General features: G+C 42.0%; 4 protein-coding genes across 9 annotated transcripts in view; 1 reads left to right on the forward strand and 3 right to left on the reverse strand.

Annotated features, from left to right (window-relative positions):
* LOC139167478 (peroxiredoxin-like 2A) overlaps positions 1 to 1268 on the reverse strand; it is a 19046-nt gene extending 17778 nt beyond the window's left edge. The window contains exon 1 of one of the 4 annotated variants that reach the window (XM_070751925.1): positions 1042 to 1268. In XM_070751925.1, coding sequence (XP_070608026.1) covers positions 1042 to 1084 — 43 coding nt within the window. In that variant the 5' untranslated portion in view covers positions 1085 to 1268. Of the gene's footprint in view, positions 1 to 683; positions 899 to 955 lie in introns of those variants that run through there. The other 3 variants (XM_070751927.1, XM_070751926.1, XM_070751929.1) reach the window with 3 other exon arrangements.
* Positions 1269 to 5348: 4080 nt separating this feature from the next.
* Positions 5349 to 14284, reverse strand: EXOSC3 (exosome component 3). The gene is made up of 4 exons (XM_070751931.1): positions 13943 to 14284; positions 12249 to 12398; positions 8559 to 8710; positions 5349 to 5792 (listed from the first exon to the last, which is right to left on the reverse strand). The coding sequence occupies exons 1-4, from the start codon at positions 14237 to 14239 to the stop codon at positions 5591 to 5593; spliced, it is 801 nt and encodes a 266-aa protein (XP_070608032.1). The 5' UTR covers positions 14240 to 14284; the 3' UTR covers positions 5349 to 5590.
* The window catches only part of DYDC1 (DPY30 domain containing 1), a 29569-nt gene continuing 9633 nt past the window's right edge, over positions 6975 to 26910 (forward strand). Inside the window, exon 1 of one of the 2 annotated variants that reach the window (XM_070751934.1) lies at positions 6975 to 7038. The gene's annotated coding sequence lies outside the window, so the exon portion shown is untranslated. Of the gene's footprint in view, positions 7039 to 7356; positions 7510 to 26910 lie in introns of those variants that run through there. The other variant, XM_070751935.1, reaches the window with a different exon arrangement.
* On the reverse strand, positions 18163 to 25954 carry LOC139167481 (DPY30 domain-containing protein 1-like). Of its 2 annotated transcripts, none has more exons than XM_070751932.1 (6): positions 25872 to 25954; positions 24948 to 25157; positions 24716 to 24835; positions 24379 to 24477; positions 22244 to 22336; positions 18163 to 19966 (listed from the first exon to the last, which is right to left on the reverse strand). In XM_070751932.1, exons 2-6 carry the CDS (start codon positions 25098 to 25100, stop codon positions 19640 to 19642), a joined length of 792 nt encoding a protein of 263 aa, XP_070608033.1. In that variant the 5' UTR covers positions 25101 to 25157; positions 25872 to 25954; the 3' UTR covers positions 18163 to 19639. The 2 variants fall into 2 exon arrangements, with proteins under 2 accessions (XP_070608033.1, XP_070608034.1); XM_070751933.1 differs by lacking the exon at positions 25872 to 25954 and adding an exon at positions 25618 to 25828.

A 26910-nucleotide genomic window follows, 5' to 3' on the forward strand; every position in this document is an offset into this window, starting at 1 on the left:
AACTTGGAGATATCTGGACTTAAACTCCCAGAATTCCCCAGCCAGTATTCGCTGGCTGGGGAATTCTGGGAGTTGAAGTCCAAATACCTTCAAGTTGCCAAGGTTGGGAAACACTGGTTTACTGCATTGCATTTCATCTTAAACCACGAAAGCAGCAATGTTGGGGTCCCTTTGTCTTAAGAAAGGGCTCGTTAACTCCCTTTGCAACCACGTTTTCCCTTTCTGCAGGATTGGAATAAAAACGCGCATGCATTAAAACGGAAAAATATCTTGCTAAGGGCCGCCAGGGGCTTTGCGCCAGGATTTCAACCTGATTCCTTCCTATCCAAGTTTGCTTCCACCCGACATTCGTAGCTAGCAGCAGAAGGGGGGAACGGTGGGTGTGGGTGGGAAAAACAAGCTTGAATCTCAACCTCTCCAAATCCAAAGCCGGGGGAAACGTCCAGACTTACAGAACCGCAGAGTTGGAAGGGTACCTTGGAGGTCATCTGGCCCAACCCCTGCTCGAGCAGAAGGCCCTTCCAGAATCAGGGGTCTTGAGAGGTCATCTAGTCCCAAACTTTTGCTGCAACTGCAAAAAGGGCCCGGTTCCAAGCGCCAACCCGCGGGCTCTTCCCTTTCTAGGGGATTTTGCAAAGAGGTCAACGCTGGTTTTTATTTTTAAATAAAAGAGGTGGTCTAACCTTGTTTCCTCCATTTTGCATCAAGGCTGCCGCTTCTGACACCAGGTCCCCGTGATTTTTATTTGGGTAAACGACTCACCTCTTTCTACTGCCCTCTAGCCGACCTAGTTGCAACTCCACAGTCCCCACCCTCCCCAAAACGTGGCTCTCCCATAAACTTCCCAAGGGGGGAAAGAAGCCCCCAAGAAGCCCCCAAGCCTGAGCTTTCAGTGCTGGGTGTGCAAGGCTTGGTCCCCGGCTCGGCTTGGCGTGCGCAAAGCTGGCGAACTCACACTCACAAGAGCTGCAAAGGATGCTGGCGCCGGCTCTCCATCCCCGCGCGCTCCTGCGCCACACAGCCCCGCGCGCCCGTCCTCACCTGCCGCTAAGCCCGCAGCCCAGGCCGCCTGCCCGCAGCCCATCAGCCCCCAGGGGACCCGGGAGGGAGGGCGGAGGAGGCCCCGCTCAGGCCGGCTAAATCAATCGGCGAGGCGGCGATTTAATCCAGCAGCCGGAACCATCAGGGCCTTAAACCGAGCCATGCGCAAAAGAGGACGCATCGTGCGCGCCGAGGGGGCTGCAGCCGCGGAGATGGCACAGCTGGTGTTTCTATTGTCCTTCGGAGGAGCTCTGTGTGCGTGTGTGTGGTTGTGGTTGTGATGGTCAGCTAACCCAACCCCTATTGGCTTTGACTAAGAATAGCATCTGCCCAACACATCCCTGGAGTTATTCTTGTCTCTTTCGTTGTATTTTAAACGTCGCCTACTTCCAAAACTTTATCCTTCAGACTGTCCACTATTGACCTCTCCCGATTTCTAAGAGGTCAGCAAGGGGCGTGCATAAGTGCACCAGCGCCTGTCTTCCACCCCGTCCTAATGTTTCTTCCCCCCCCCCTTTTTTACTAGTATCACGTATATAAATATTATATCTTTGTATACCACCAATTCGTACTTGACAAAACAAATAAATCAACACACCTGCCCCTACAGCCGTCTTATTTATTTTGTCTAGTACATATTGGTAGTACACAAAGAAATAAGTTATTTCTACATTATTATTATAATAATTATATTAATTATACATTATTAGGACCAGAGTACCTTCGGAACCGCCTGCTACCGCACAAATCCCAGCGACCGATAAGGTCACACAGAGTTGGCCTTCTCTGGATCCCATCGACTTAACAATGTCGTTTGGCGGGCCCCAGGAGAAGAGCCTTCTCTGTGGTGGCCCCAGCCCTCTGGAACCAACTCCCCCCGGAGATTAGAACGGCCCCCACCCTCCTTGTCTTTCGTAAACTACTCAAGACTCACTTATACCGCCAGGCATGGGGGAGTTGAGACACCTTTCCTCCAGGCTTTTTTATACTTTGTTTTATGTTTGGTATGAATGTGCTGTTTGGTTTTTTAAAATAATGATAGGGTTTTATATGTTTTTTAATATTAGATTTGTTCCACTACTATTTTGTTTTTATTACTGTCGTGAGCCGTCCCGAGAGGCGGCATACAAATCTAATAAATAATAATAAAATTATTATACATGAGATGGGTACTTTTTTTATGTACACTGAGAGCAAATGCACCAAGGCAAATTCCTTGTGTGTCCTAATTGCACTTGGGCAATAAAAAATTATTCCAAGCTTAATTCTTACAGTATCTTTTGTTTATCAAAGTTTGCTGAGCTAAGAAAGTTGAAATTGTAACCATGTCACCAATTCTGTTCCCTGAAGTATTTTAGGATAGAACATTTATTTTTTTGTTTTGTCAAGTACGTATTGGTAGTACACAAAGATGTAACACTGTTTCTATACATGATACTAGTAAGAGGAAAACATAAGCACAGGAGACGGAAGGCACGCTGGTGCACTTATACACGCCCCTTATTGACCTCTTAGGAATCAGGAGAGGTCAGTCTAAGGGTAAAGTTTTGAGGTTTAGTGACAAAATCAGAGTCAGGTAGTGAGTTCCATGCATTAACAACTCGGTTGCTGAAGTCTTATTTCCTACAGTCGAGCTTGGAGTGGTTTACTGTGCTCGTGTATTTATTTATTTATTCATTCATTCATTCATTCATTCATTCATTCATTCATTCATTCATTTATTATTTAGATTTGTATGCCGCCCCTCTCCGAAGACTCGGGGCGGCTCACAACAAGATAGAACAAATCATAAATAATCCAGATAACTTTAAAATTTATACAAGATTTAAAAGAACCCCATATACTAACAGACACACACACAAACATACCATGCATAAATTAAACATGCCCGGGGGAGGTGTTTCAATTCCCCCATGCCTGACGGCAGAGGTGGGTTTTAAGGAGTTTACGGAAGGCAGGGAGAGTAGGGGCAGTTCTAATCTCTGGGGGGAGTTGGTTCCAGAGAGTCGGTGCCGCCACAGAGAAGGCTCTTCCCCTGGGGCCCGCCAACTGACATTGTATTGTTGTGGTTGAAGCTGAAATAGTCGCAGATGATTTTATGGGCTACGCTTAGGTCCTGTTTAAGGCAACGTACTTCTAAGCTTTCTAAGCCTGGGATTTCAGGTCTGATTGTGTAAGGCAGTGTTTCCCAACCTTGGCAACTTGAAGATATTTGGACTTCAACTCCCAGAATTCCCCAGCCAGCATTTGCATTTGCTGGCTGGGGAATTCTGGGAGTTGAAGTCCAAATATCTTCCAGTTGCCAGGGTTGGGAAACACTGGTGTAAGGTATTCCGTTGTGAGTAGAGGAGGGGAGGGCTCTTCTCGTAAAGTATCTCTCTCTCTCTCTCTCATCTATCTATTTGACTTCTGTGCTGTCCAGTCCCAATGGGACTCAGGACGCTGTTGTCCTCTGGACACTATTGCAGCCCTGGTTTAGCAAGCCTGGGTTGCAGCCTCCAAGCAGAGAAAAGGGCTTCAGCTGATGCAATTAGTGTGAAGGGTTTGTGTGAAGAGACCCAAAAGTGAACCACTGCAGCCACTGATGAACACGGCTGTTAAGCGAATCTGGCTTCAAGCAGTTCGGCAGTTCCATTGTCACCAGCTCATGTTTGACTCAGCCTTCCATCCTTCTGAGATCAGTAAAATGAGGACCCCGATTATTGGGGGCTGGGCTGTTCTATAAAATCCTTAGAGCTTCCTTCGGCCGCCCAGCAGCTGATCTGCTCGGCAGCGCCGCAGCAGCGAGGAGCCGAAGATCCGGGTTTCCCCGCCGCCCACGCAAAGGGGAAACCCGGATCTTCGGCTCCTCGCTGCTGCGGCGCTGCCGAGCAGATCAGCTGCTGGGCGGCCGAAGGAACCTTCCCTGGGTCTTCCTCGCCGCCCACGCGCCGCTCAAGAGCAAGAGGGGGAGAGATAGAGAAAGAGAGAGAAGGAAAGAAAGAGATGAGAGGGAGGAAGAGTGTGAGAGAGGAAGAAGCAAGATAAAGAGAGAGAGAAAGAAAGATGAGAAAGGAAGAGAGTGACGTCATCGGGTGGGAAAATATTTTTAATTAATATTTTTTGAAAAATCGCGATATAGCGTTTCGCAAAGATCGAGATCGCAAAAATCGAGGGATCACTGTATCTCTCTCTCTCTCTCTCTCTCCGGGACCGTCTTCTGCCGCACGAATCCCAGCGACCAGTTATGTCCCACAGAGTTGGCCTTCTCCGGGTCCCGTCGACTAAACAATGTCGTTTGGCAGGACCCAGGGGAAAAGCCTTCTCTGTGGCGGCCCGACCCTCTGGAACCAACTCCCCCCAGAAATCAGTTGCCCCCACCCTCCTTGCCTTTCGTAAGCTCCTTAAAGCCCACCTCTGTCGTCAGGCATGGGGGAATTGAGATATTCCCTTCCCCCTAGGCTTATAAAATTTATGCATGGTATGTCTGTATGTATGATTGGTTTCTTAAAATGGGGGGGGGGGGGTTTACATTACTTTTAGTATTAGATTTGTTCATATTGTCTTTTTGCTGTTGTTAGCCGCCCCGAGTCTTTGGAGAGGGGCGGCATACAAATCTAATAAATAAATAAATAAATAATATGTTTACCAAATTTTTCGGAATATAAGTCGCACCGGAGTATAAGACACAGCTTAGTTTTTGGGGAGGAAGAAAGGGGAAAGAATCTGCTTACCAGGTGTTCATCTGGCTAACATTCTTAGCCAGCATATTATTTTATCCCCTGATTAGGGCTTTTAAAAAACCCTTTATTTAGAGAGAGTAACAATGAAAGAGCTTGCAAGCCAGTAAGAGCTGGGAACACCATTAGCACATGGAAAGAAACATTTGGAGCAAGTTAGACCAATGGGGGGGGAAACTGCAAAGAGTTTGGAAAACATTATTCCCAGAGTGTAACAATAAAAGAGCTGGCAAGTAGTAAGAGCTGGGAACATTGTTAGAACCTGGTTAGCACTGGAAAAAAATTTATTTGGAGCAAGTTAAAGCAATGAAAAAACCCTGCAAAGACTTAGGGCTCGGAAAACATTCTTTGCAAAGAGTAACAATGAAAGAGCTTGCAAGGTAAGAGCGGGGTTAAATCTTTGAGAGAAACTTAATTCTCTGGTTGGTTTTTTTTTTAAACAGTGGTAAATTCCCTTGGTAATCTTTATTTATATTTTGTTTTTTCAGCATCTACTTTTCGGAATAAAAATCCAACTCTTCTACCCATGATACATTCTTCATGGACAAGTCTGTGCATATTTGCAAACAAAATGAAACAAAGATCAAGTTAAAAAAAACAGCAAGTGTTTCCTTTTTAAAATCTTCAACATTTACAAGGTTGTAGTTTGGGAATCTTTACAAAAAGTCCTCCATAAAGTACAGAACATTTGAAAAATAAGCAGGATAGAATGCAAGAAACGACGACGAAATGCACAGAATGTTGTAGTTTGTATTTATCTTATAAAATATTTAAATATGCAGCATTTTCTTTTTCTTTCTCTGGGAATTCATCACGCGTCCTCTTCCCCATCAGCCTTCTAAGAACTTTGCAATTATTCCTTTCCTCTGTTTGTCCGTCATGTGCTCACAAGCCTCCAGAACATTTGCTATTATTAAAGTCTGTTGAACGTTTTTGGCTTTTACCCAGATTCTTCCATTCATTCCTAACACCAGCTCAAAAGGACAAAGTTGTCCCAAATCCGACATGATTTCACAATCTGGAGCCAAGAGTCTGAAATTAAAACAATGGGGAGAGAGAAAAGAGAAATCAATTCATGACATCAATCCCATCTCAATTCTTAATAGATTATTTTCTAAGCCAAGTATCCTTGTGAAAAGTCAAGACTGCTTTTAATTTCTCCTTTCTGGGAAAGCAGAATTGTCATAAAATTCTAAGATCTGAAGACTTTTGTTCCTTGTAAACAACTTCTCTATAACTTTTGGGTGCAAGTTCTTTCTTTCTTTCTTTCCTTCCCTTCTTTCCTTCCTTCCTTTTTTCTTTCTTTCCTTCCCTTCTTTCCTTCCTTCCTTTCTTTCCTTCCTTTCTTTTCTTTCTTTCCTTCCTTTCTTTCCTTTCCTTTCCTTCCTTTTTTTCTTTCTTTCCTTCCTTTCTTTCTTCCTTTCTCTTTCCTTCCTTCCTTTCTTTCCTTCCTTCCTTCCTTTCCTTCCTTCTCTCTCTCTCTCTCTGTGTATGTGACAGAGAGAGAGAGAGAAAGTTCAGAACAGCAAAAACTCCAGAAAATGCTGATGAGATCTGTGGATTGAAGAGAGCGAGCGCTGATGGGGAGTTGAAATCCATTAAACATTTTGACAAAAAACAAAAAGAAACCAGAAGTTTTTAAAAAATCATGAATCTAAATTTAATGTAAAACTCAGCAGCACAAAATTTATGTTGCTAAATGAGACATATTATTAAGCTTTTATTTCATTATATAAAAAACAAGAGATAAAAAAATAGGAAATTAAGGGAAGGGAGTGGAGAAGGGGGGAGTGTGAGATACAGGGGGAAAGAGAAAAAAGAAAGAAAAGGGGGATTTTTTAGGACTTCGAAGAAAAAAGAAGAGTTTAAGAAAAAGGAGAGGTTCCCATTTTTCCCCACTACGGTCCAAGAATTTGAACGAACACAATGAATTTTGTAAATAAAAACAGTGACAGTTCACAAAGATTACTAGGTGCAAATAGAAACACACATTATTCCCATAGCAAAGAAGATAAAATCAGGAATAGTTATATTAATTCTTTTATTCGAAGAAGAAAATGTGTTTTTATTTGGATATCACTTGTGGAATTTGTGCTTGTGAAGGGGGGGAAAAAAGAGACTTTGACCTCGGTTTTGTTGATTAGAAAGATTTAGTGTTCTAGGAATGGCTAGTTATATATTAATGTGTAGAAGCTAAAAGTTGAGGTTGGAGTGTGTTTATCTTGAACTGTGCTTCTAAGAAGAGTTGGAAGTCAGGGTTAAGTGAGACATTTGTCAAGTAAGTTTTGCCCCATGTTACAACTTTCATTGAATTGTGGTTGTAAGCTACATAGCTAGAGGTAGAACAAGCAGGAAGAGGGAGATTGTGATCCCACTATATAGAGCGCTGGTGAGACCCCATTTGGAATAATACTGTGTCCAGTATCTTAGATCCATCCTAAGATAAAATACAGGGAATAGTATAAGGGCAGACTAGATGGACCAGGAGGTCTTTTTCTGCCGTCAATCTTCTATGTTTCTAAATGCCTATGTTTTGCTAATTTGAAAAAAACTGAGCATAAAAGACCAGGCTAATAGTTAGACCCATTAAATGCAGGCTACTTTAGACTCCTTCAGCTAACTGCTGGCTGTAGTTCAGCAGTTAAAATCTCACCACCAGCTCAAGGTTGACTCTGCCTTCCATCCTTCCAAGGTGGGTAAAATGAGGACCAGTGAAGGACTGCAAAAACTTTTTGCTTACCCCACTGTGGTAAGTGGCTTATTTTATGGGTGTGGCTTGCCGGCCATGTGACCAGATGGGAGTAGCTTGACAATCATGTGATCGGGGGTGGCTTAAAGGTCATGTGACGGGCTTAAAGGTGGCCAAGTTGACGTCACTCATCTCAAGGGTTTGGGTTCGGGTGCCTGGCCTCTCCTCGCCTCAAGGGGATTCAATTTCCCTCTCTACTTACTATTACTGAACACCCAAAATATACTCTTTAATTCTAGGTATATATGCCATATGTGTACATGCATATTATTATTATTATTATTATTATTATTATTATTATTATTTATTAGATTTGTATGCCGCCCCTCTCCGTACATGAGGTCTTTTTCTGCCGTCAATGTTCTAGCTATCATGGGCCTTCCTAAATATGCCCATGTCATATCAACACTCCGCAGTCTGCATTGGTTGCCGATCGGTTTCCGGTCACAATTCAAAGTGTTGGTTATGACCCATAAAGCCCTTCATGGCATCGGACCAGAATATCTCAGGGACCGCCTTCTGCTGCACGAATCCCAGCAACCAGTTAGGTCTCACAGAGTTGGCCTTCTCCGGGTCCCGTCGACTAAGCAATGTCGTTTGGTGGGACCCAGGAGAAGAACCTTCTCTGTGGCGGCCCCGACCCTCTGGAACCAACTCCCCCCAGATATCAGAGTTGCCCCCACCCTCCTTGCCTTTCATAAGCTCCTTAAAACCCACCTCTGTCGTCAGGCATGGGGGAATTGAGACTTTCCCTTCCCCCTAGGCTTATAAAATTTATGCATGGTATGTCTGTATGTATGATTGGTTTCTTAAATTGGGATTTTTTTTACATTACTTTTAATATTAGATTTGTTCATATTGTCTTTTTACTGTTGTTAGCCGCCCCGAGTCTACGTAGAGGGGCGGCATACAAATCTAATTAATAAATATATAAATAAATAAAAGTTTCTAAGTTAACTGCTAGGTTTTTTTTTAAAGTAACTACACTATGAAACACGGGAAAGGCACAAATGACATAGTTGCGGAGTAAGAATTTCCTTGACACCTACTTTCTGATCAGGCCCAGCGAGACCTTGAATAAAAAGCCATCCTGCCCTATGACTCCCATGCCGTTCGCCCGGCCGCTGCTGTCTATGCAGACCATCTCGGGTTCCATGTCTTTATTGGCCACGATGAACTGGCCATAAACAAGGTCTCCCACCTAAAGGAAAGAAAAAGCAGATTTGACATCCTGCCCTTTTTCCACTTTTTTCTTTGTCCTCACCTCTGCGCGGGATGATGGAGTAAGAAAAAAAGTCTGTGCATAAGTACAGTGGTCTCTCCACTTACAAACTTAATTCGTTCCGTGACCGGGTTCTTAAGTAGAAAAGTTTGTACGAAGAAGCAATTTTTCCCATAGGAATCAATGTAAAAGCAAATAATGTATTTGATTGGGGAGGGTGGAGGCCCTGTTTCCTCCCAGGAGATTCCTAGAGAGGCCCCACGGAGGCTTCTCCCCGTCTTTTCCGGTCCTGTTTCCTCCCAGGAGATTCCTAGAGAGGCCCCACGGAGGATTCTCCCCGTCTTTTCCGGTCCTGTTTCCTCCCAGGAGATTCCTAGAGAGGCCCCACGGAGGCTTCTCCCCGTCTTTTCCGGTCCTGTTTCCTCCCAGGAGATTCCTAGAGAGGCCCCACGGAGGCTTCTCCCCGTCTTTTCCGGTCCTGTTTCCTCCCAGGAGATTCCTAGAGAGGCCCCACGGAGGCTTCTCCACGCCTTTTCCGGCCCTGTTTCCTCCCAGGAGATTCCTAGAGAGGCCCCACGGAGGCTTCTCTCCGTCTTTTCTGGTCCTGTTTCCTCCCAGGAGATTCCTAGAGAGGCCCCACGGAGGGTTCTCCGTGCCTTTTCCGGTCCTGTTTCCTCTCAGGAGATTCCTAGAGAAGCCCCACGGAGGGTTCTCCCTGCCTTTTCCGGTCCTGTTTCCTCTCAGGAGATTCCTAGAGAGGCCCCACGGAGGCTTCTTCCTGCCTTTTCTGGCCCTGTTTCCTCTCAGGAGATTCCTAGCGAGGCCCCACGGAGGCTTCTCCACGTCTTTTCCGGTCCTGTTTCCTCCCGGGGGATTCCTAGAGAGGCCCCACGGAGGGTTCTCCCTGCCTTTTCCGGTCCTGTTTCCTCCCAGGAGATTCCTAGAGAGGCCCCACGGAGGCTTCTCCCTGCCTTTTCCAGTTACAGTTTTGGAGGCTCAGGTTTGTAAATAAAAAATGGTTCTTGAGAAGAGGCAAAAAAACCCCGGTTCTTATCTAGAAAAGTTTGTAAGTAGGGGCGTTTTTAGGCAGAGGTACCACTATTTATTTATTTATTTATTTATTACTTAGATTTGTATGCCGCCCCTCTCCGAAGACTCGGGGCGGCTCACAACATGTAGAAACAAATCATAAGTAAACAGACAAATTTAAAAATATTAAATATTTTAAAAACCCCATATACTAACAGACGCACACACAGGCATACCATGCATAAATTAAACATGCCCGGGGGGAGATGTTTCAGTTCCCCCATGCCTGACGGCAAAGGTGGGTTTTAAGGAGTTTACGGAAGGCAGGAAGAGTAGGGGCAGTCCTAATCTCCGGGGGGAGTTGGTTCCAGAGGGCCGGTGCCGCCACAGAAAAGGCTCTTCCCCTGGGGCCCGCCAACCGACATTGTTTAGTTGACGGGACCCGGAGAAGGCCCACTCTGTGGGACCTAATCGGTCGCTGGGATTCGTGCGGCAGGAGGCGGTCTCGGAGATATTCTGGTCCAATGCCATGAAGGGCTTTAAAGGTCATAACCAACACTACCTCGAGGAGGCAACAGAAGGGTCAGGGATGGATTCCACTTACCGCATATTTAAATGTTTCGATCATATTTGAAATTTAAGTCATCTTAGTGACCCATAATAATGTGATGGCATTAGAGCAAACCCCACAACCGCTTCTTAAAATAGCTACATCTTGATGCAAGGAATAAACCCAGCCACATCTGTTTTTATCCGGATTAGAAGTAGTGACAGAACACATTGGGATTTTTATTTATTTATTTCACGTCCAGATCAAACCTTATGAGCCATGGTGGTGCAGTGGTTAGAATGCAGTGCTGCCGGCTGCCAGCAATTCCAATCTCACCACTGGCTCAAGGTGGACTCAGCCTTCCATCCTTCCGAGGTTGATAAAATGAGGACCCAGATTGTTGGGGCCAAGAGGCTGGGTCTGTAAACCGCTTAGAGAGGGCTGTAAAAGTACTGTGAAGCCATATATAAAGCTCTGTGCTTTTGCTAAACTACCAACTCCTCGATCCACAGCTGACATTGGAACATCATCCTTCGGCTGTGGCGAGGTGGGCGTTTGCCCAGGTTCGCCTGGTGCACCAGTTACGGCCCTATTTGGACAGGGAGACATTGCTCACAGTCGCTCATGCCCTCATCACCTCGAGGTTCGACTACTGCAACGCTCTCTACATGGGGCTACCCTTGAAAAGTGTTCGGAAACTTCAGATCGTGCAGAACATGGCCGCGAGAGCCATCGTGGGGCTTCCCAGATATGCCCATGTTTCTTCAATACTCCATGGCCTGCATTGGCTGCCGATCAGTTTCCGGTCACAATTCAAAGTGTTGGTCATGACCTTCAAAGCCCTACATGGCATTGGACCAGAGTACCTCCGGAACCACCTGCTACCGCACGAATCCCAGCGACCAATAAGGTCCCACAGAGTTGGCCTTCTCCGGGTCCCGTCGACTAAACAATGTCGTTTGGAGGGCCCCAGGGGAAGAGCCTTCTCTGTGGCGGCCCCGGCCCTCTGGAACCAACTCCCCCCGGAGATTAGAACTGCCCCCACCCTCCCTGTCTTTCGTAAACTACTGAAGACTCACTTATACCGCCAGGCATGGGGGAGTTGGGACACCTTTCCCCCAGGCTTTTTTTTTAATACTTTGTTTTATGTTTGGTATGAATGTGCTGTTTGGGTTTTTTTAAAATAATGATAGGGTTTTATATGTTTTTGAATATTAGATTTGTTCCACTGCTATATTGTTTTTATTACTGTTGTGAGCCACCCCTAGTCTTTGGAGAGGGGTGGCATACAAATCTAATAAATAAATAAAATAAATAAATAAAATGGCTCTGTTGTTGGCCAGGAAGAAATCACTTTCAGGGCAAACCACAAGATCCAACCGAGAAGCCAGGTCAAACATGCTGACACTGAATACCAGACTCTAAAGTCACGGCTCAAATCCCCCCCCAAGGTTTGCTCAGAAACATCCCTGAGGACAACGGGATGGTTTTTAATTAATTAATTAATTAATTTATTTATTTATTGGATTTGTATGCCGCCCCTCTCCGTAGACTCGGGGCGGCTAACAACAGTGGTAAAAACAAGATGCGACAATCCAATACTAAAACAGCTAAAAACCCTTATTTTAAAAACCAATCACACATACAAACATACCATACATAAATTGTAGAAGCCTAGGGGGAAAGAATATCTCAGTTCCCCCATGCCTGACGGCAGAGGTGGGTTTTAAGCAGCTTATGAAATGCAAGGAGGGTGGGGGCTATTCTAATCTCTGGGGGGAGTTGGTTCCAGAGGGCCGGGGCCGCCACAGAGAAGGCTCTTCCCCTGGGTCCTGCCAAATGACATTGTTTAGTTGACGGGACCCGGAGAAGGCCCACTCTGTGGGACCTAACTGGTCGCTGGGATTCGTCCTCCTGCTGCTTCAGAGAGTTTCTCACCTGTACATTTGGCCTGTTCCTTTTGGTGGCTCCTTCAAATGCCAAGTAAGAGAGGGAGGCGTGTTCACTGCCTCCGACGTCCAGTTTGAATATGTCCCCAGGCTTGGCCGTCACTATGCCGATCACATGGTCTCCCTTCACTGGGACATACTGGCAAGAATAAGGAAAAAAATGATTGTTTTCCTCCTTTTGGACAGAAAACAAAGCAATAATACCATGCAAACATATCCTCCCCTGCAATCCACCATGAATATAGTGATATTTTTCTTGCAAAGTGCCACTGTACATAAATACAACATTCCTCCCCCAAATATTTATATGTATTATGTAACATACTGTATTATACCCTATATAATATAGTAATACTAATAATAACAACAGAGTTGGAAGGGACCTTGGAGGTCTTCTAGTCCAACCCTCTGCTTAGCCAGGAAACCCTACAGTACTTCAGACAGACGGTTATCCAAAATCTGCTTTAAAACTTCCAGTGTTGGAGCATCCACAACTTCTGGAGGCAGGCAGTTCCACTGATTAACCGTTCTGACTGTCAGGAATTTTCTCCTTAGTTCTAAGTTACTTCTCTCCTTGTTTAGTTTCCACCCATTGCTTCTTGTTCTGCCCTCAGGTGCTTTGGAGAATAGGTTGACTCCTTCTTCTTTGTGGCAACCCCTGAGATACTGGAACACTGCTATCATGTCTCCCCTGGTCCTTCTTTTCATTAAACTAGCCATGCCCAGTTCCTGCAGCCATTCTTCCTAGGTTTTAGTCTCTAGTCCCCATCTTTGTAGCTGCACTTTTTCTAGAGTCTCCACATCTTATTTTTATATCATGATGACCAAAACTGGATGCAGCATTAGAAATGTGGACTTACCAAGGCCTTATAAAGTTATACCAACACTTCACGTGATCTTGATTCTCTCCCTCTGTTGATGTAGCCTAGAACTGTGTTGGCCTTTTTGGCAGCTGCTGCACATGGCTGGCTCCTATTTAAATAGTTGTCCAAGATCCCTCTCACAGTTGCTATTGTTGAGCAATGTACCACTTATATTGTACCTGTGCATTTTGTTTTTCTTGCCTAAATGTAGAACCCTAACAATAATAACTATAAAAATAAGTACCAATAATAAGTACTATGTAATAATGTGACCGTGATGTGACTGTGCCATATTATACACTACAGGTATCAATTACATATTTATAAAATATTACTATATTATATAAATGTATATCATATATTGCAAAGATACAAGCAAATTATAATTTTATTTTATTGATTGATTGATTGATTGATTGATTGATTGGATTTGTATGCCGCCCCTCTCCGGAGACTCGGGGCGGCTAACAACAACAATAAAGCAGTGTACAATAGTAGTCTGATGTTAGAAACAATTAAAAACCCATTAATATAAAAACCCATTAATTATATTTTATATAACCATGTGTTATTTGATTGCATTATATATCATTATACTTTAATACGATGAATTAAATTCATTCATTCATTTCTTAATGTAAGACAAATTCCTTCTGTGTCCAATTCTATTATATCTATCCTATTAACATAAAATTACAGTGTATAATATTTTATTATATCTTCTTCCGGGTTTTTTTAAGAGCCATCCACACATTTGCAGTTCCTGGGGCCACCAGCAGGATCAAATTCCCCAAGTGCGCACGCGCAGGATCCTTCTTACCCGCTTTTGTTGTGAGTCCACCCAATATGTCCCTCCGGAACTACTTCCGCTCCCACTTCCGGTCGGGGTGGAATTGCCGCGGTAGCGCAGCAGGCCGCATTTGGTGACCAGCAGGCCGTCGGCGCCGCGTCTCAACCCTGGCCCGCACACCAGCCGCCCCTTCTGCGGCCCGCTTGTGGTCAGACGCAGACGCTCGCCGTCCGTTTCGTCCTGGCCGGCCAAGGCCAACGCTTCCCCCGGCATTACCACCTGCCCCACCCGCGTCTCGGCCAAACAAGCGGCGGTGGCGGCTGCCATATTGTTTAGAAAACGGGCCTTAGAGTTGCCGACTTGCGCTTGCGCAGAAGGAACATACCCCACCGCCAGGCGATTGCCAAACGCTCGAGCTTGGACCTGTGCACATGCGCAAATAAAGCCCTGCATCTTCGAATTGCAAAAAGCAAATTTCTATAATGATGCTGGACTCGACGTCCTCTTTTTTTTTTTTGTCATCTCGTTAGAGAATTTAAGAAATCATTCAAAGAGCGGTGTTTATTGCACTCAAAGTGTGCAAAAAGCATCAAACATAAGCATGGATAAGTGCACCAGAGTGCCTTCCGTCCACTGTCCTAATGTTTCTCTCTTACTAGTACTGTATGTATACTGTACTGTATATTATTATATTTCTTTATACCACCAAAACGTACGTGACAAAACAAACAAACAAATAAACATCAGACATGTTTCCAAATTAATTTTCAAATTCAACCCTGGCCAGACAATTTCTTTTGTGCCCGACATTTGTGAGCTGGGCCATCTGAGCAAATATAAAATAAAATCCTGGGGAAAAGACAGACAAAAGATAGTCCTAAGATTTGTGCAAAGTAACCAGTTTCAACTCTTAAGCCCGTGCAGTTTTCTTGTAATCAAAACTGCAGAAAAAACAATTTCTACCAACTTGCCTTCCATTGAGGACCTGTAGACTGCACAAGTCAAAAAGAGGGCGGGGAAAATATTTACTGACCCATCACATCCTGGACATAAACTGTTTCAACTCCTACCCACTGCACACCAAGACAACTAGACACAAGGACAGTTTTTTCCCCAAACGCCATCACTCTGCTAAACAAATAATTCCCTCCACACTGTCAAACTATTTGCTGAGTCTGCACTACTATTACTAATAGTTTTTTCTCATCATTCCTATCACCCATTTCCTCCCGTTAGACTGTATGACTAACGTGTTGCTTATATCCTTCAGATTTTTATTAATATTGATTGGTTCCCGATTGCTTATTTGACCCCTATGACAATCATTAAGTGTTGTATTTCATGATTCTTGACAAATCTATATTTTCTTTTATGTATTCTTCACCAAAGACAAATTCCTTGTGTGCCCAATTGCACTTGGCCGATAAAGAATTCTATTCTATTTTATTCTATTCTAAAGAATTTTGACATTGGGATGCACCATCAACAGTAACAAAGTTTGCCATTCCTCAAAAGAGAATCTTTTATCAACTTCCAGCCCTGTAATCCGAATAACAATGTTTGCTAAGGCTGTTTGGTATCTGATCAATATCTTCAAATGTGAGAAAAACATTTGGAATTTAAAGAAATAGTGGATATTGTTTTGAGTACTGAAGTGCAGCATATGCACAAATGCTTAAATGCTCAGTTTGCTCTTGAGTGATTGGATTACATCCTTACCTAATTTTGAAAACAAAACATGGATTGCATTTGTGAATAGCTGACAGATGTGAGCTAAACTGTGAAATGGGGGGGGGGATCCCACAAGAGACTAGCTGGACTTAAAAATAGGTTAAGATTTCTACAGATTGGTTGTATTAACTTTGCGCAACAAAGTTAATACAACCAGTGGAACTCATTACCGGACTCCATAGTGTCATCCCCAAACCCCCAACACTTTACTCTTAGATTATCTACGGTTGACCTCTCCAGATTCCTAAGAGGTCAGTAAAGGGCGAGTACAAGTGCACTAGAGTGCCTTCCGTCCCCTGTCCTATTGCTCTCCTATATCTCCTATACCTTTCTTCTATTCCTATATCTCTTCTTCTATTCTTTCATTGATATGTTCTATTACTATATCTTCTTTTCTATTATTCAGAAGAAAAGGATTTAGGGGTAGTGATTTCTGACAGTCTCAAAATGGGTGAACAGTGCAGTCAGGCGGTAGGGAAAGCAAGTAGGATGCTTGGCTGCATAGCTAGAGGTATAACAAGCAGGAAGAGGGAGATTATGATCCCGCTATATAGAGCGCTGGTGAGACCACATTTGGAATACATACTGTGTTCAGTTCTTGAGACCTCACCTATAAAAACATATTGACAAAATTGAACGGGTCCAAAGACGGGCTACAAGAATGGTGGAAGGTCTTAAGCATAAAAGGTATCAGGAAAGACTTCACGAACTCAATCTGTATAGTCTGGAGGACAGAAGGAAAAGGGGGGACACGATCGAAACATTTAAATATATTAAAGGGTTAAATAAGGTCCAGGAGGGAAGTGTTTTTAATAGGAAAGTGAACACAAGAACAAGGGGACACAATCTGAAGTTAGTTGGGGGAAAGATCAAAAGCAACATGAGAAAATATTATTTTACTGAAAGAGTAGTAGATCCTTGGAACAAACTTCCAGCAGACGTGGTAGATAAATCCACAGTAGCTGAATTTAAACATGCCTGAGATAAACATATATCCATCCTAAGATCAAATACAGAAAATAGTATAAGGGCAGACTAGATGGACCAGGAGGTCTTTTTCTGCCGTCAGTCTTCTATGTTTCTATGTTTCTATTATTTCTTAGATATATTTTACTATGAGTATCTCCTCTATAACCTTCATCATGTATTTTACTATGTGTATATAGATATATACCCACTAAAACCCTCATTGTGTATTGGACAAAATAAATAAAATAAATAAATAAATAAATTTTTAAAAAGTGTTTATAAAACAACTCCGTTTATAACTGTCACTTTCTCTGGGTGGGGACGATTGTTAATTAGGTACAAAATGAAATGGTGTCAAAGATGAATTCCTATTGGAAAAACAACCTACTAATCATGTATTTTACTATGTGTATATAGATATATACCCACTAAAACCCTCATTGTGTATTGGACAAAATAAATAAATAAATAAATAAATAAAATAAATGCCAATCTCCGAAAGTGAAATATTTTTGGGCTGGGGGAGGAAGGGGGCCAAATCATACAAAGATCAGTTTTATACCATGTTGATTGACTAACAGACACAAAGGAAGATGGGCCGACTGCATCTTCTTATCCAGAAGACTAAAACACTAAAAACAGCATCAGATAAAGATTTTCTTACACTGAAACATACACCAAGCCATTTTCAACACTTGCAAACCTATCAATTGGCAAATCTACAAATAGTGATCAATCTTGGTGCCATCTTAACTGTATCGGTTTCAAGGCACTTTTTGCAAATAATATCTTTATAAACGCAAGGCCGTAAACTGATGAGCGAGTTCCTGAATTATTAAACTTTAGCGACCTCATCTGGCTGACTGGCGTAACAACATATGAGGAAATCATAAAATGTGAAATACAGTACTACGCCAAAGAAAGAGGATATTGTATCTTAAAGATGAAGTTTGGTTTTCTAAAGCAATATCAACTCTACTCAAGTTTATTTTTATTGACTTCAGTATATTATCTTCAACTTTTGTATACAGCTATCCAGTTTCTCTATACTTATTTTTTTGTTTTCCAAGGATAGAGACAATTCCAAGTAATAACACATTATAATGTTAAAAATGAAGAGTGCAAACTGATAGTGTTCATGCCACCATCTCCCTTAAAATGTCATTCATGGTTTAGGCTTCACCTCTAACAATTATAATACCCACTTTAGGATTATGGGAAACAGTCAACTAAAGCTATTGCTGCAATATGCTGTACAAACCAGAAATGACCATCTTGTGAACTGCAACCAAACTTTTACAAAACTTTCATTAAAAACCGTGTACAGACCTGCACCAGTTATGAATATGAATGAATTATAAATGTACTTGACTACACAACCCAACCATTTGGCACAGCACAACCATTATCTGTGGAAATGGGTTTTGTGTTTGATTGAGTCACACAATATTTAATCATGACTCTTAACTACTGATACACAGTATTTCTTAATGATGCCATCAATAGTCATATTTTAAAAGATTTAGTGGAAGAAAAAGAATCACGTGATGTTTTTACTCTTCAAAATATTTTTATTGTGGACATAATTGTTTAAACATTAGTGTATACACACAAAGCTATCTCATGCATGATAGCTCTTGCAGCATTTAGATGTTTATATAAAAATATCACTAAAAGATAAGCATATTGCCTTTAATAGTCCATAGGTAGTCTATCTGTAAGGAACAAGTCATTAGTCTTGTGGGCATAATTTTATGATTTTTAAATTTGAAGATTTATTAAATATCTTGATTTGGATAAACAGCACTTACAGCTTCAGGAGCATCTAAATTATTACAAGTGATTAGCAAGTTTTATTGAAACTAAAAATCCCACAAAGAGTGTTCACGAATATCTACTGATACATTAATTTGATAAATACATTTTAAAGACTTAATAGAAAAGGCAATTCAAAATTTCCACTTTATCCAAGCAATGGGAAATTCTATGTTTTGCAGACAAATGTTTTGTAGACAAATATACTGCTCAAAAAAAAATAAAGGGAACCCTCAAAGAACACATCCTAGATCCGAATGAATGAAATATTCTCAATGAATCCTTTGTTCTGTACAAAGTTGAATGTGCACAACAGCAGGTGAAATGGATTGTGAATCCGTGTTGCTTCCTAAGTGGACAGTTTGATTTCACAGAAGTTTGATTTACTTGGAGTTCTATTGTGCTGTTTAAGATCAACAGTGGGTGATATTGAGGAAGTAAGGGGCCAAGTGCATAACTGGTTTCGGGTGATGAGGGGTTGGATATAATGTGTCTCCAAATCTGTGTCACACATCTACAACACTGTGGATGATTCTACACGCATACAAAAATTATTTATTTATTAGAGTTGGAAGGGACCATGCGGGTCATCAATTCCAACCCCCAGCCTAAGGAGGAACCCTATAGCATCCCAGCCAAATGGCAGTCCAATTTCCTCTTAAAAATGTCCAGAGAATTGGAGTTCACAACGTCCGCTGGTAGGTTGTTCCACTGGTTGATCGTTCTGACCGTCAGGAAGTTCTTCCTTATTTCCAGGTTGAATCTCTCCTTGGTCAGCTTCCAGCTGTTGTTCCTCGTCTGGCCCTCCGGTGCCCTGGAGAATAAAGTGATCCCCTCCTCTCTGTCTTGTGTGAACTATCTCCACCATGGCATTGAGAATATTTCCTTCTCAAATCACCCATAAGTGTGATTGTGCAAAGAATCTTACTGCTTATTGAACTTTGTTTACAATCAGTTGTATAACAGACTTCCAGTTGTAGAGAGACATAAAAGCAAAAGTTACAAGAACATAGCAGGCTTTGAAGAGGCACATTGTACATGTAGATTCCCAAACTTGTTACCATCTGATGATCAGTCTTATCCATATAGCATCCCAGTGCAACTGTGTTTGAAAAATGTCACTATCGTAATCTCAAAATATTTTCATCCTTTGTGAAACAAAGCCTTTTGAAGACAGCAGAATCTTCTTCTAAGTATACATGAATTGTGGAATTACTCCAAGTACCCATCCTGAGTAGATCTGTCTTTCTCGGCCTGAGTGTCATCTTCAGCTTGTACATCATTTTCAGCTGCTACGTCTTGTTCTAACTGGTCTTCGCTTGTGTCATTCAGGACTTTGGGACTTAAGCCTTCATCTTCAGGAGTTTCCAACGAGGCTTCCTGGAGCGTTAAACTAGGACTTACCTGGCGTGGTTGCTCATCCAACTCATTTATCACAACATTTAACTCATCTGGATCCTCTCTGTTTTCTAACACCTCTTGCAATGACTTAATTTCCAATTCTTCCTGCACGGGTCCAATCTTTTCTTCGGCTGTCATCTATGATTGAAAATTAATTTCATCTACATGAGTACATTATTAAAAAAAACCTTAAAAACCCAATCTTAATCTAGTTGTCAGGGTTGTCAGTTGCCAGCTGATTCCCTAAACAATGCCGTCGGGCGGGACCCAGGGGAAGAGCCTTCTCTGTGGCGGCCCTGACCCTCTGGAACCAACTCCCCCTGGATATCAGAGTTGCCCCCACCCTCCTTGCCTTTCGTAAGCTCCTCAAAACCCACCTCTATGGTCAGGCATGGGGGAATTGAAATTTTCCCTTCCCCCTAGGCTTATAAAATTTATGCATGGTATGTCTGCATGTATGATTGGTTTCTTAAATTGGGGTTTTTTACATTACTTTTAATATTAGATTTGTTTACATTGTCTTTTTATTATTGTTAGCTGCCCCGAGTCTGCAGAGAGGGGCGGCATACAAATCTGATAAACAAACAAACAAACAAATAAATAAATAAATAATTCATGAGCCTTGAGCCACCCGCTCTGCCATGCCGCCGTGCATGCTGAGATTCCCCAAATCGGCAAAATCTCACACGCCCGTGTGTCTTCTCACAAGATTTGCTTCCTGAAATCTCGCTCCAACGCATGTACGCTCTCGGTGGATATGTGCGCCCAGCCATCACCCAGAGCTGCGCGCACATCCGTACCAGTAGCAGACCTAAGTTGAAACCCCAACCTGGTGATGTGTAGTAGTCTAATAACATTCTTTCTAGAAAGTTAAGGCCACTGCGTCCGACAGTTGCAATGAAGTGACTGGGAGACATCTTCAGTTCTGAATGGTGCTTGATTGGATCATGTGATGGACATGTGGGTGCTGGGCAGGGACTTGAACTTTTGTATGGGTGGAGTAAAGTACTGAAGTTTGCAGATGATACAACAGTGATCGGACTCATTCGAGACAATGATGAATCCGCATACAGACGGGAAGTTGAACAACTATCCTTGTGGTGTGACCAGAACAATCTAGAACTGAACACACTCAAAACCGTAGAAATGGTGGTAGACTTTAAGAGAAACCCTTCCACCTTTCCACCTCTCACAATACTAGATAACACAGTATCAACAGTAGAGACCTTCAAATTTCTAGGTTCTATCATATCTCAAGACCTAAAATGGTCACCTAACATCAAAAACATCATCAAAAAAGCACAACAAAGAATGTTCTTTCTGCACCAACTCAGGAAGCTCAAACTTCCCAAGGAGCTGCTGATACAGTTCTACAGAGGAATCATTGAGTCTGTCATCTGCACTTCTATAACTGTCTGGTTTGGTGCTGCAACCCAACAGGACCGACACAGACTTCAGAGGAGAATCAGAACTGCAGAAAAAACAATGGCTGCCCACTTGCCTTCCATTGAGGACCTGTATACTGCACGAGTCAAAAAGAGGGCGGGGAAAATATTTACTGACCCCTCACATCCTGGACACAAATTGTTTCAACTCCTACCCTCAAAACATCATTACAGAGTACTGCACACCAAGACAACTAGACACAAGGACAGTTTTTTCCCCGAACGCCATCACTCTACTAAACAAATAATTCCCTCAACACTGTCAGACTTTCTACTAAATCTGCACTTCTATTCTACTAGTTTTTCTCCTCATTCCTTTCACCCATTTCCTCCCATGTTGACTGTAACTTGTTGCTTATATCCTAAGATTTTTATTAATATTGCTTCTTCATTGCTTATTTGACCCCTATGACAATCATTAAGTGTTGTGCCACATGATTCTTGACAAATGTATATTTTATTTTATGTACGCTGAGAGCATATGCACCAAGACAAATTCCTTGTGTGTCCAATCACACTTGGCCAATAAAAATTCTATTCTATTCTAAACCTGGAAGCTTTCAGATTCGGGTTTTCACAGATGTTGCCAACATGACATCTCTAATAAATTGGAACTTTGAGGAACTTCTCGCCTCGGAGTTTTATTTCATTGGGGGTGTTTATTGCAACACGGACACAAGAACGAAGCTTGCACAAAAACTAAATTGCAGATTCTATACAGATTTTAAACCCAACTGAATTTATCCAAGGGAAGGAAGCAACAATGATTCTCTTGAATGAAATGTTCCATGTTGACTTATCTGGTGTCCTTAACCTCTTCCAGTTCACTGAACTTGTGAAGAACCTCAAAACAAAGAGTTTGGGTGACTTCCAGTGGGTAAACATCATTTTAATGCAAAGTGAATTTCAAAGGGCTGGTTTTGCTGTTAGTAATAGTATGTCAAGTGCATGTGTTAAAATAGGTACTCACTTCATTTGTCTTCTCATCAGCCACCTCTCCTCTCAAAGGTTCTACTTCCATTAATTTTTCAGGAGTATCTTCTGTTTGCTCTTCGAAAATATCCTTTGTAGAATAAAATTACATTGTTTACTTCCGCTACCAAGCATCTAGCCATCTAACCAACTTAGCATCCAGACGAATCCTTGAATACAGCTCATCTGTCTGGAACCCAAATCGTTATTTCGGACATAAATACATTAGAAAACATCCAAAAATACTTCACACAAAGAGCCCTCCACTCCTCCACTCACAACAGAATACCCTGCACAACTAGACTTACAATCCTAAGTTTAGAAAGCTTAGAACTACATCACCTAAGCACAGCCCATCTCACCACCAGCTCAAGGTTGACTCAGCCTTCCCTCCTTCCGAGGTGGGTCAAATGAGGACCCGGATTGTGGAGGCAATAGGCTGGCTCTGTTAAAAAGTGATATTGCTAACATGTTGTAAGCCGCCCTGAGTCTAAGGAGAAGGGTGGCATTAAAAAAATTAGATAGATAGATAGATAGATAGATAGATAGATAGATAGATAGATAGATAGATAGATAGATAAAATCATCTGCTACAATGTCCTTCCTGTCAACGACAATCCTTGGTGATATTCCATTATATTACCAAATAAGATAAAAGAAGGTTGTAAGCATGTTGAATGCTGAGTTATAGGGTGTAAACTGCAATCTGATTGGACCAAAGCATTATAAAATGTAAAGCAACTTTACAACGATTGCTTGCTGTTGTTGGTGGTGATACTGTTAGTTGGCTGGCTGGAGCAACCTGAGTGGGAGTTAAGATATTGAGTTAGAGCTGTAGCATTGATATGGAGAAACCTGGATTGGTTTAGTATCTACATGTAAGTGAGCTTTACTGCATGTAGATAAAGTTTGTTCCTGTAAGTAGAAGATTAAGACAGAAGATATTGTGCTTGCACCGAAGAGTAAAACTATTTACTACTATTTTTCTACAAAAGTGCCTTTGTTATTTCTTTGCGCTGATTCCTAAATTACCACAATATAAATTCTGGAATCTTGTCAAGTCCGACTGCGTAGTAGCTCTGTATATCCGGACGACGACTACTTCAGCTTCAACCACAAAAACACACAAGCACACAAAAGACACAAACTTAAAGTAAACTGCTCTAAACTCAACTGCAGGAAATACGACTTTAGTAACCGAGTAGTTGATGCCTGGAACTCTCTACCAGACTCTGTAGTATCATCACCTAACCCCCAAAACTTTACCCTTAGACTCTCCACTGTTGACCTCTCCTGATTCCTAAGAGGTCAGTAAGGGACGTGCATAAGTGCACCAGCGTGCCTTCCGTCCCCTGCCCTAATGTTTCTCTCTTACTAGTATCATGTATATAAACATTGTTATATCCTTGTATACCACCAATACGTACTTGACAAAACAAATTATAATATAATATGATATGATTTGATATAATAATATAATATAATATAATATAATATAATATAATACAATACAATACAATACAATAATATAATATAATACAGTTATATCTTTGTATACTACCAATATATACTTGACAAAAATGAATAAAAACAAAAAACAAATAAAATAAATAAAATAAAATAAAGCCCTACATGGCATCGGACCAGATTATCTCCGAGACCGCTTTCTGCGGTGAGGTCCCACAGAGTTGGCCTCCTTAGGGTCCCGTCGACCAAATAATGTCAGTTGGCGGGACCTAGGGGAAGAGCCTTCTCTGTGGGAGCCCCGGCCCTCTGGAATCAACTCCCTCCAGAGATTTGCACTGCCCCCTCCCTCCTTGCCTTCCGGAAGAGCTTAAAAACTCATCTTTGCCGCCAGGCTTGGGACTCTTAGATCTTCCCCTGACCACTGAATGCCTTAAGTATCATTGCTGAATGTTTGGTTAATAAATTAATTTTTTAGGTTAATCTTCTCTTTCTAATTGTTTTTAATATTGTAGTACTAATTGGACTTTTATAAATTGTTCTTTTTTTATATATGCTGTGAGCTGCCCCGAGTCTTCGGAGAGGGGCGGCATACAAATCCAATTAAATAAATAAATAAATAAATAAATAAAATAAATGTCAGGTGTATGTGTTAAAATAGGTACTTACTTCATCTGCCTCTTCATCAGCCACCAAAAGTTGGTGTGATGTTCTGCCTATTTCCATTGATTTTTCAGGAGTATCTTCCGTTTGCTCTTGGTAAACATCCTTTATAGAATAAAATTGCATTGTTTACCTATTTTATTTTATTGTTTACCATCTAGCCACCTAACCATCTAAGCACCCATCCATCCATCTACCATCCATCCATCCTCTAGAAAGACACTTTTTAAAAAATGCATTGTTTAAACAACTGCTCCAACAATTCTTCTCGTTACACCAATGAGCTAAATACGGCCCATTGTACTTTAGTGCGCTTTAATGTAAAATTAAAAACCCAGACCACCTGCTTTCCTTGAAACTTTGGGGCCACCAGAAGTTTTTCTGCTGTCAGCTTTTCTTTACTCTCCAATTCTGCAAGAAGTTCTTCATAATTAAGTTCTAGGAGGTCCTTTTCGGATTTTTTCTAGAAGAAGACAAGGGATAGGAAAGTTGGGAGGAAAGACAATTCGATCCAATCGTTGCTGAGACAAGTTTTCTTCAACTTTAGGGGGGTGGGTTTGTTTCAAATGTCTCACCTTTTCTTCGTTCTTTCTATTTTCATTATAGCTGTAAATCCAGAAGGCCAAGAAACGGACGGGGTCTGTTGGGCGGCGATCTGCCACCGCGGCAAGTCCTTCAGCCAAACACTTCCCGAGGTTTTCCTTGAAATATTTGGCATCCGTTCCCATCGTTTGCCTTTCACTCTGAATTGATCCAAGGGACTGGGGGGACTTGAACCAAGTTCTCTGTTCACAGGAAACAAAATAACACAAACAAAATAAATTGCAATAGAATGAATTCAGCCAGGTCCTAATTAAATACCTTTACTTGTTTTTAAAGATAACTCTTTCTTTCTTTCTTTCTTTCTTTCTTTCTTTCTTTCTTTCTTTCTTTCTTTCTTTCTTTCTTTCTTAGATTTCTATGCCACCCTTCTCTATAGACTCAGGGCGGTTAACAAAAATAGGAATAAAATACAATACAAATATATGTAATACAAATATAATTGGACTTGTATGCGAGGGGCAGCATACAAGCCCAATAAATGAATGAATGAATGAATGAATGAATGAATCAATCAATCAATCAATCAATCAATCAATCAATCAATATTTGCAACCCAGAAAAAACTTCTCAGCAAGGGGAAAAAAAGACCTCCCAAAATGTCACATGGAGCAACTTCTCCCACATAATAATGATGACAAATACCAGGTCAGTTTTTGGATCACAGGAATCTGACACCCAAACGAATACTGTATCCTCCTTTTCGGAACCTTTTAGAAATCGGAATTCATTCGGAAGGAACGAAGCTACTTGGGACTTTTTTTAAAAAACGCATCCTTTGCGCTCTCCAAAAGAAACTCGCCCACCGCTCGATTCAACCCTTTGCTCGCTTTCTGCAACGTCTGAATATAGATCAGGCTAGGAATGGACCCTGCCTTGCTTGCAATCCGCGTTTATACCTTTTTAACCGTGTTGCAACCTTCACGCCTGGAGGTGTTTTTCTTTTCCCTTGCGCGCGATCCTGGCGTTCCTTCGTCGCCCGGCAACCGAAACAACCTTGTTGGGATCCAACCCGTGACATCACCGGAGTCTTGTGCTGCGCGAATCCGGGATGGAGGGGGGGGGGGAATCTCATTGGCTGCTGAGTCCCATTGAGAGGGAATAAAGAGAGGGAGAGTTTTGCTTACTACGCTTAACAAAAGCAAAAGTCTTGCTTTTAAGAACTCCTGCGTAAAAGCGCTTGCAAAGCCTGGAGAAAAAAATAGTTTTTTTATTATTATATTATTATTATTTATTATTTATTTATTTATTTTATACCAGGTTCCTTAGAGCAGTGATTTTCAACCTTTTTTGAGCCACGGCACATTTTTTACATTTACAAAACCATGGGGAACATTGAGTGGGGGGGGGGGGGGCCGCTAAAAAAATATTGGATGAAAAAATTCTCTCTCTTCCTCCCTTTTGCTCTATTTCTCTCTCCCTCTTTCTCTCCCTTCCTCTTTTTTCTCTCTCTCCATCCCTCTTTCTTTCTCTTCCTTCTTTCCTCTTTTTTGCTCTCTTTCTCTCTGCCTCCCTCCCTCTATTTCTTTCTCTCTCCCACCTTCCCTCCCTCTCTTTCTCCCTCTCTCTTGCTTTCTTTCTTTCTCTCTCTTGCTCTCTCTCTTGCTTTCTTTCTCTCTTGTTCTCTTTCTCTCTCTTTCTTTCTCTCTCTTGCTTTCTTTCTCTCTTGTTTTCTTTCTCTTTCTCTTTCTTTCTCTCTCTTGTTTTCTTTCTCTGAGCTTCGCGGCACACCTGACCATGTCTCGCGGCACACTAGTGTGCCACGGCACACTGGTTGAAAAACACTGCCTTAGAGGTCAGTAAGGGGCGAGCATAAGTGCACTCGTGTGCCTTCCGTCCCTTGTCCAATTGTCTCTCCTATATTTTATATATCTTTTCTCCCATTCATATATCCTTTCCTCTATTCTTCATTGATGTAATCTATTCTCATATCTTTTC

Source organism: Erythrolamprus reginae, chromosome 5, assembly GCF_031021105.1.
Source record: "Erythrolamprus reginae isolate rEryReg1 chromosome 5, rEryReg1.hap1, whole genome shotgun sequence".
NCBI lineage: Eukaryota > Metazoa > Chordata > Lepidosauria > Squamata > Dipsadidae > Erythrolamprus > Erythrolamprus reginae.

Coding starts and splice junctions, on each gene's coding strand:
- EXOSC3 (XM_070751931.1), bottom strand. CDS start 14,239: ATGGCAGCCGCCACCGCCGCTTGTTTGGCCGAGACGCGGGTGGGGCAG. Junction 8,711..12,248: donor GGAACAGGCCAAATGTACAG/GTGAGAAACTCT, acceptor TCTTTCCTTTAG/GTGGGAGACCTTGTTTATGG. Junction 5,793..8,558: donor TCGCTGGGCCTGATCAGAAA/GTAGGTGTCAAG, acceptor TTTTAATTTCAG/ACTCTTGGCTCCAGATTGTG.
- LOC139167481 (XM_070751932.1), bottom strand. CDS start 25,100: ATGGGAACGGATGCCAAATATTTCAAGGAAAACCTCGGGAAGTGTTTG. Junction 22,337..24,378: donor CTGATGAAGAGGCAGATGAA/GTAAGTACCTAT, acceptor TATTCTACAAAG/GATATTTTCGAAGAGCAAAC. Junction 19,967..22,243: donor CTGATGAGAAGACAAATGAA/GTGAGTACCTAT, acceptor TTTCAATCATAG/ATGACAGCCGAAGAAAAGAT.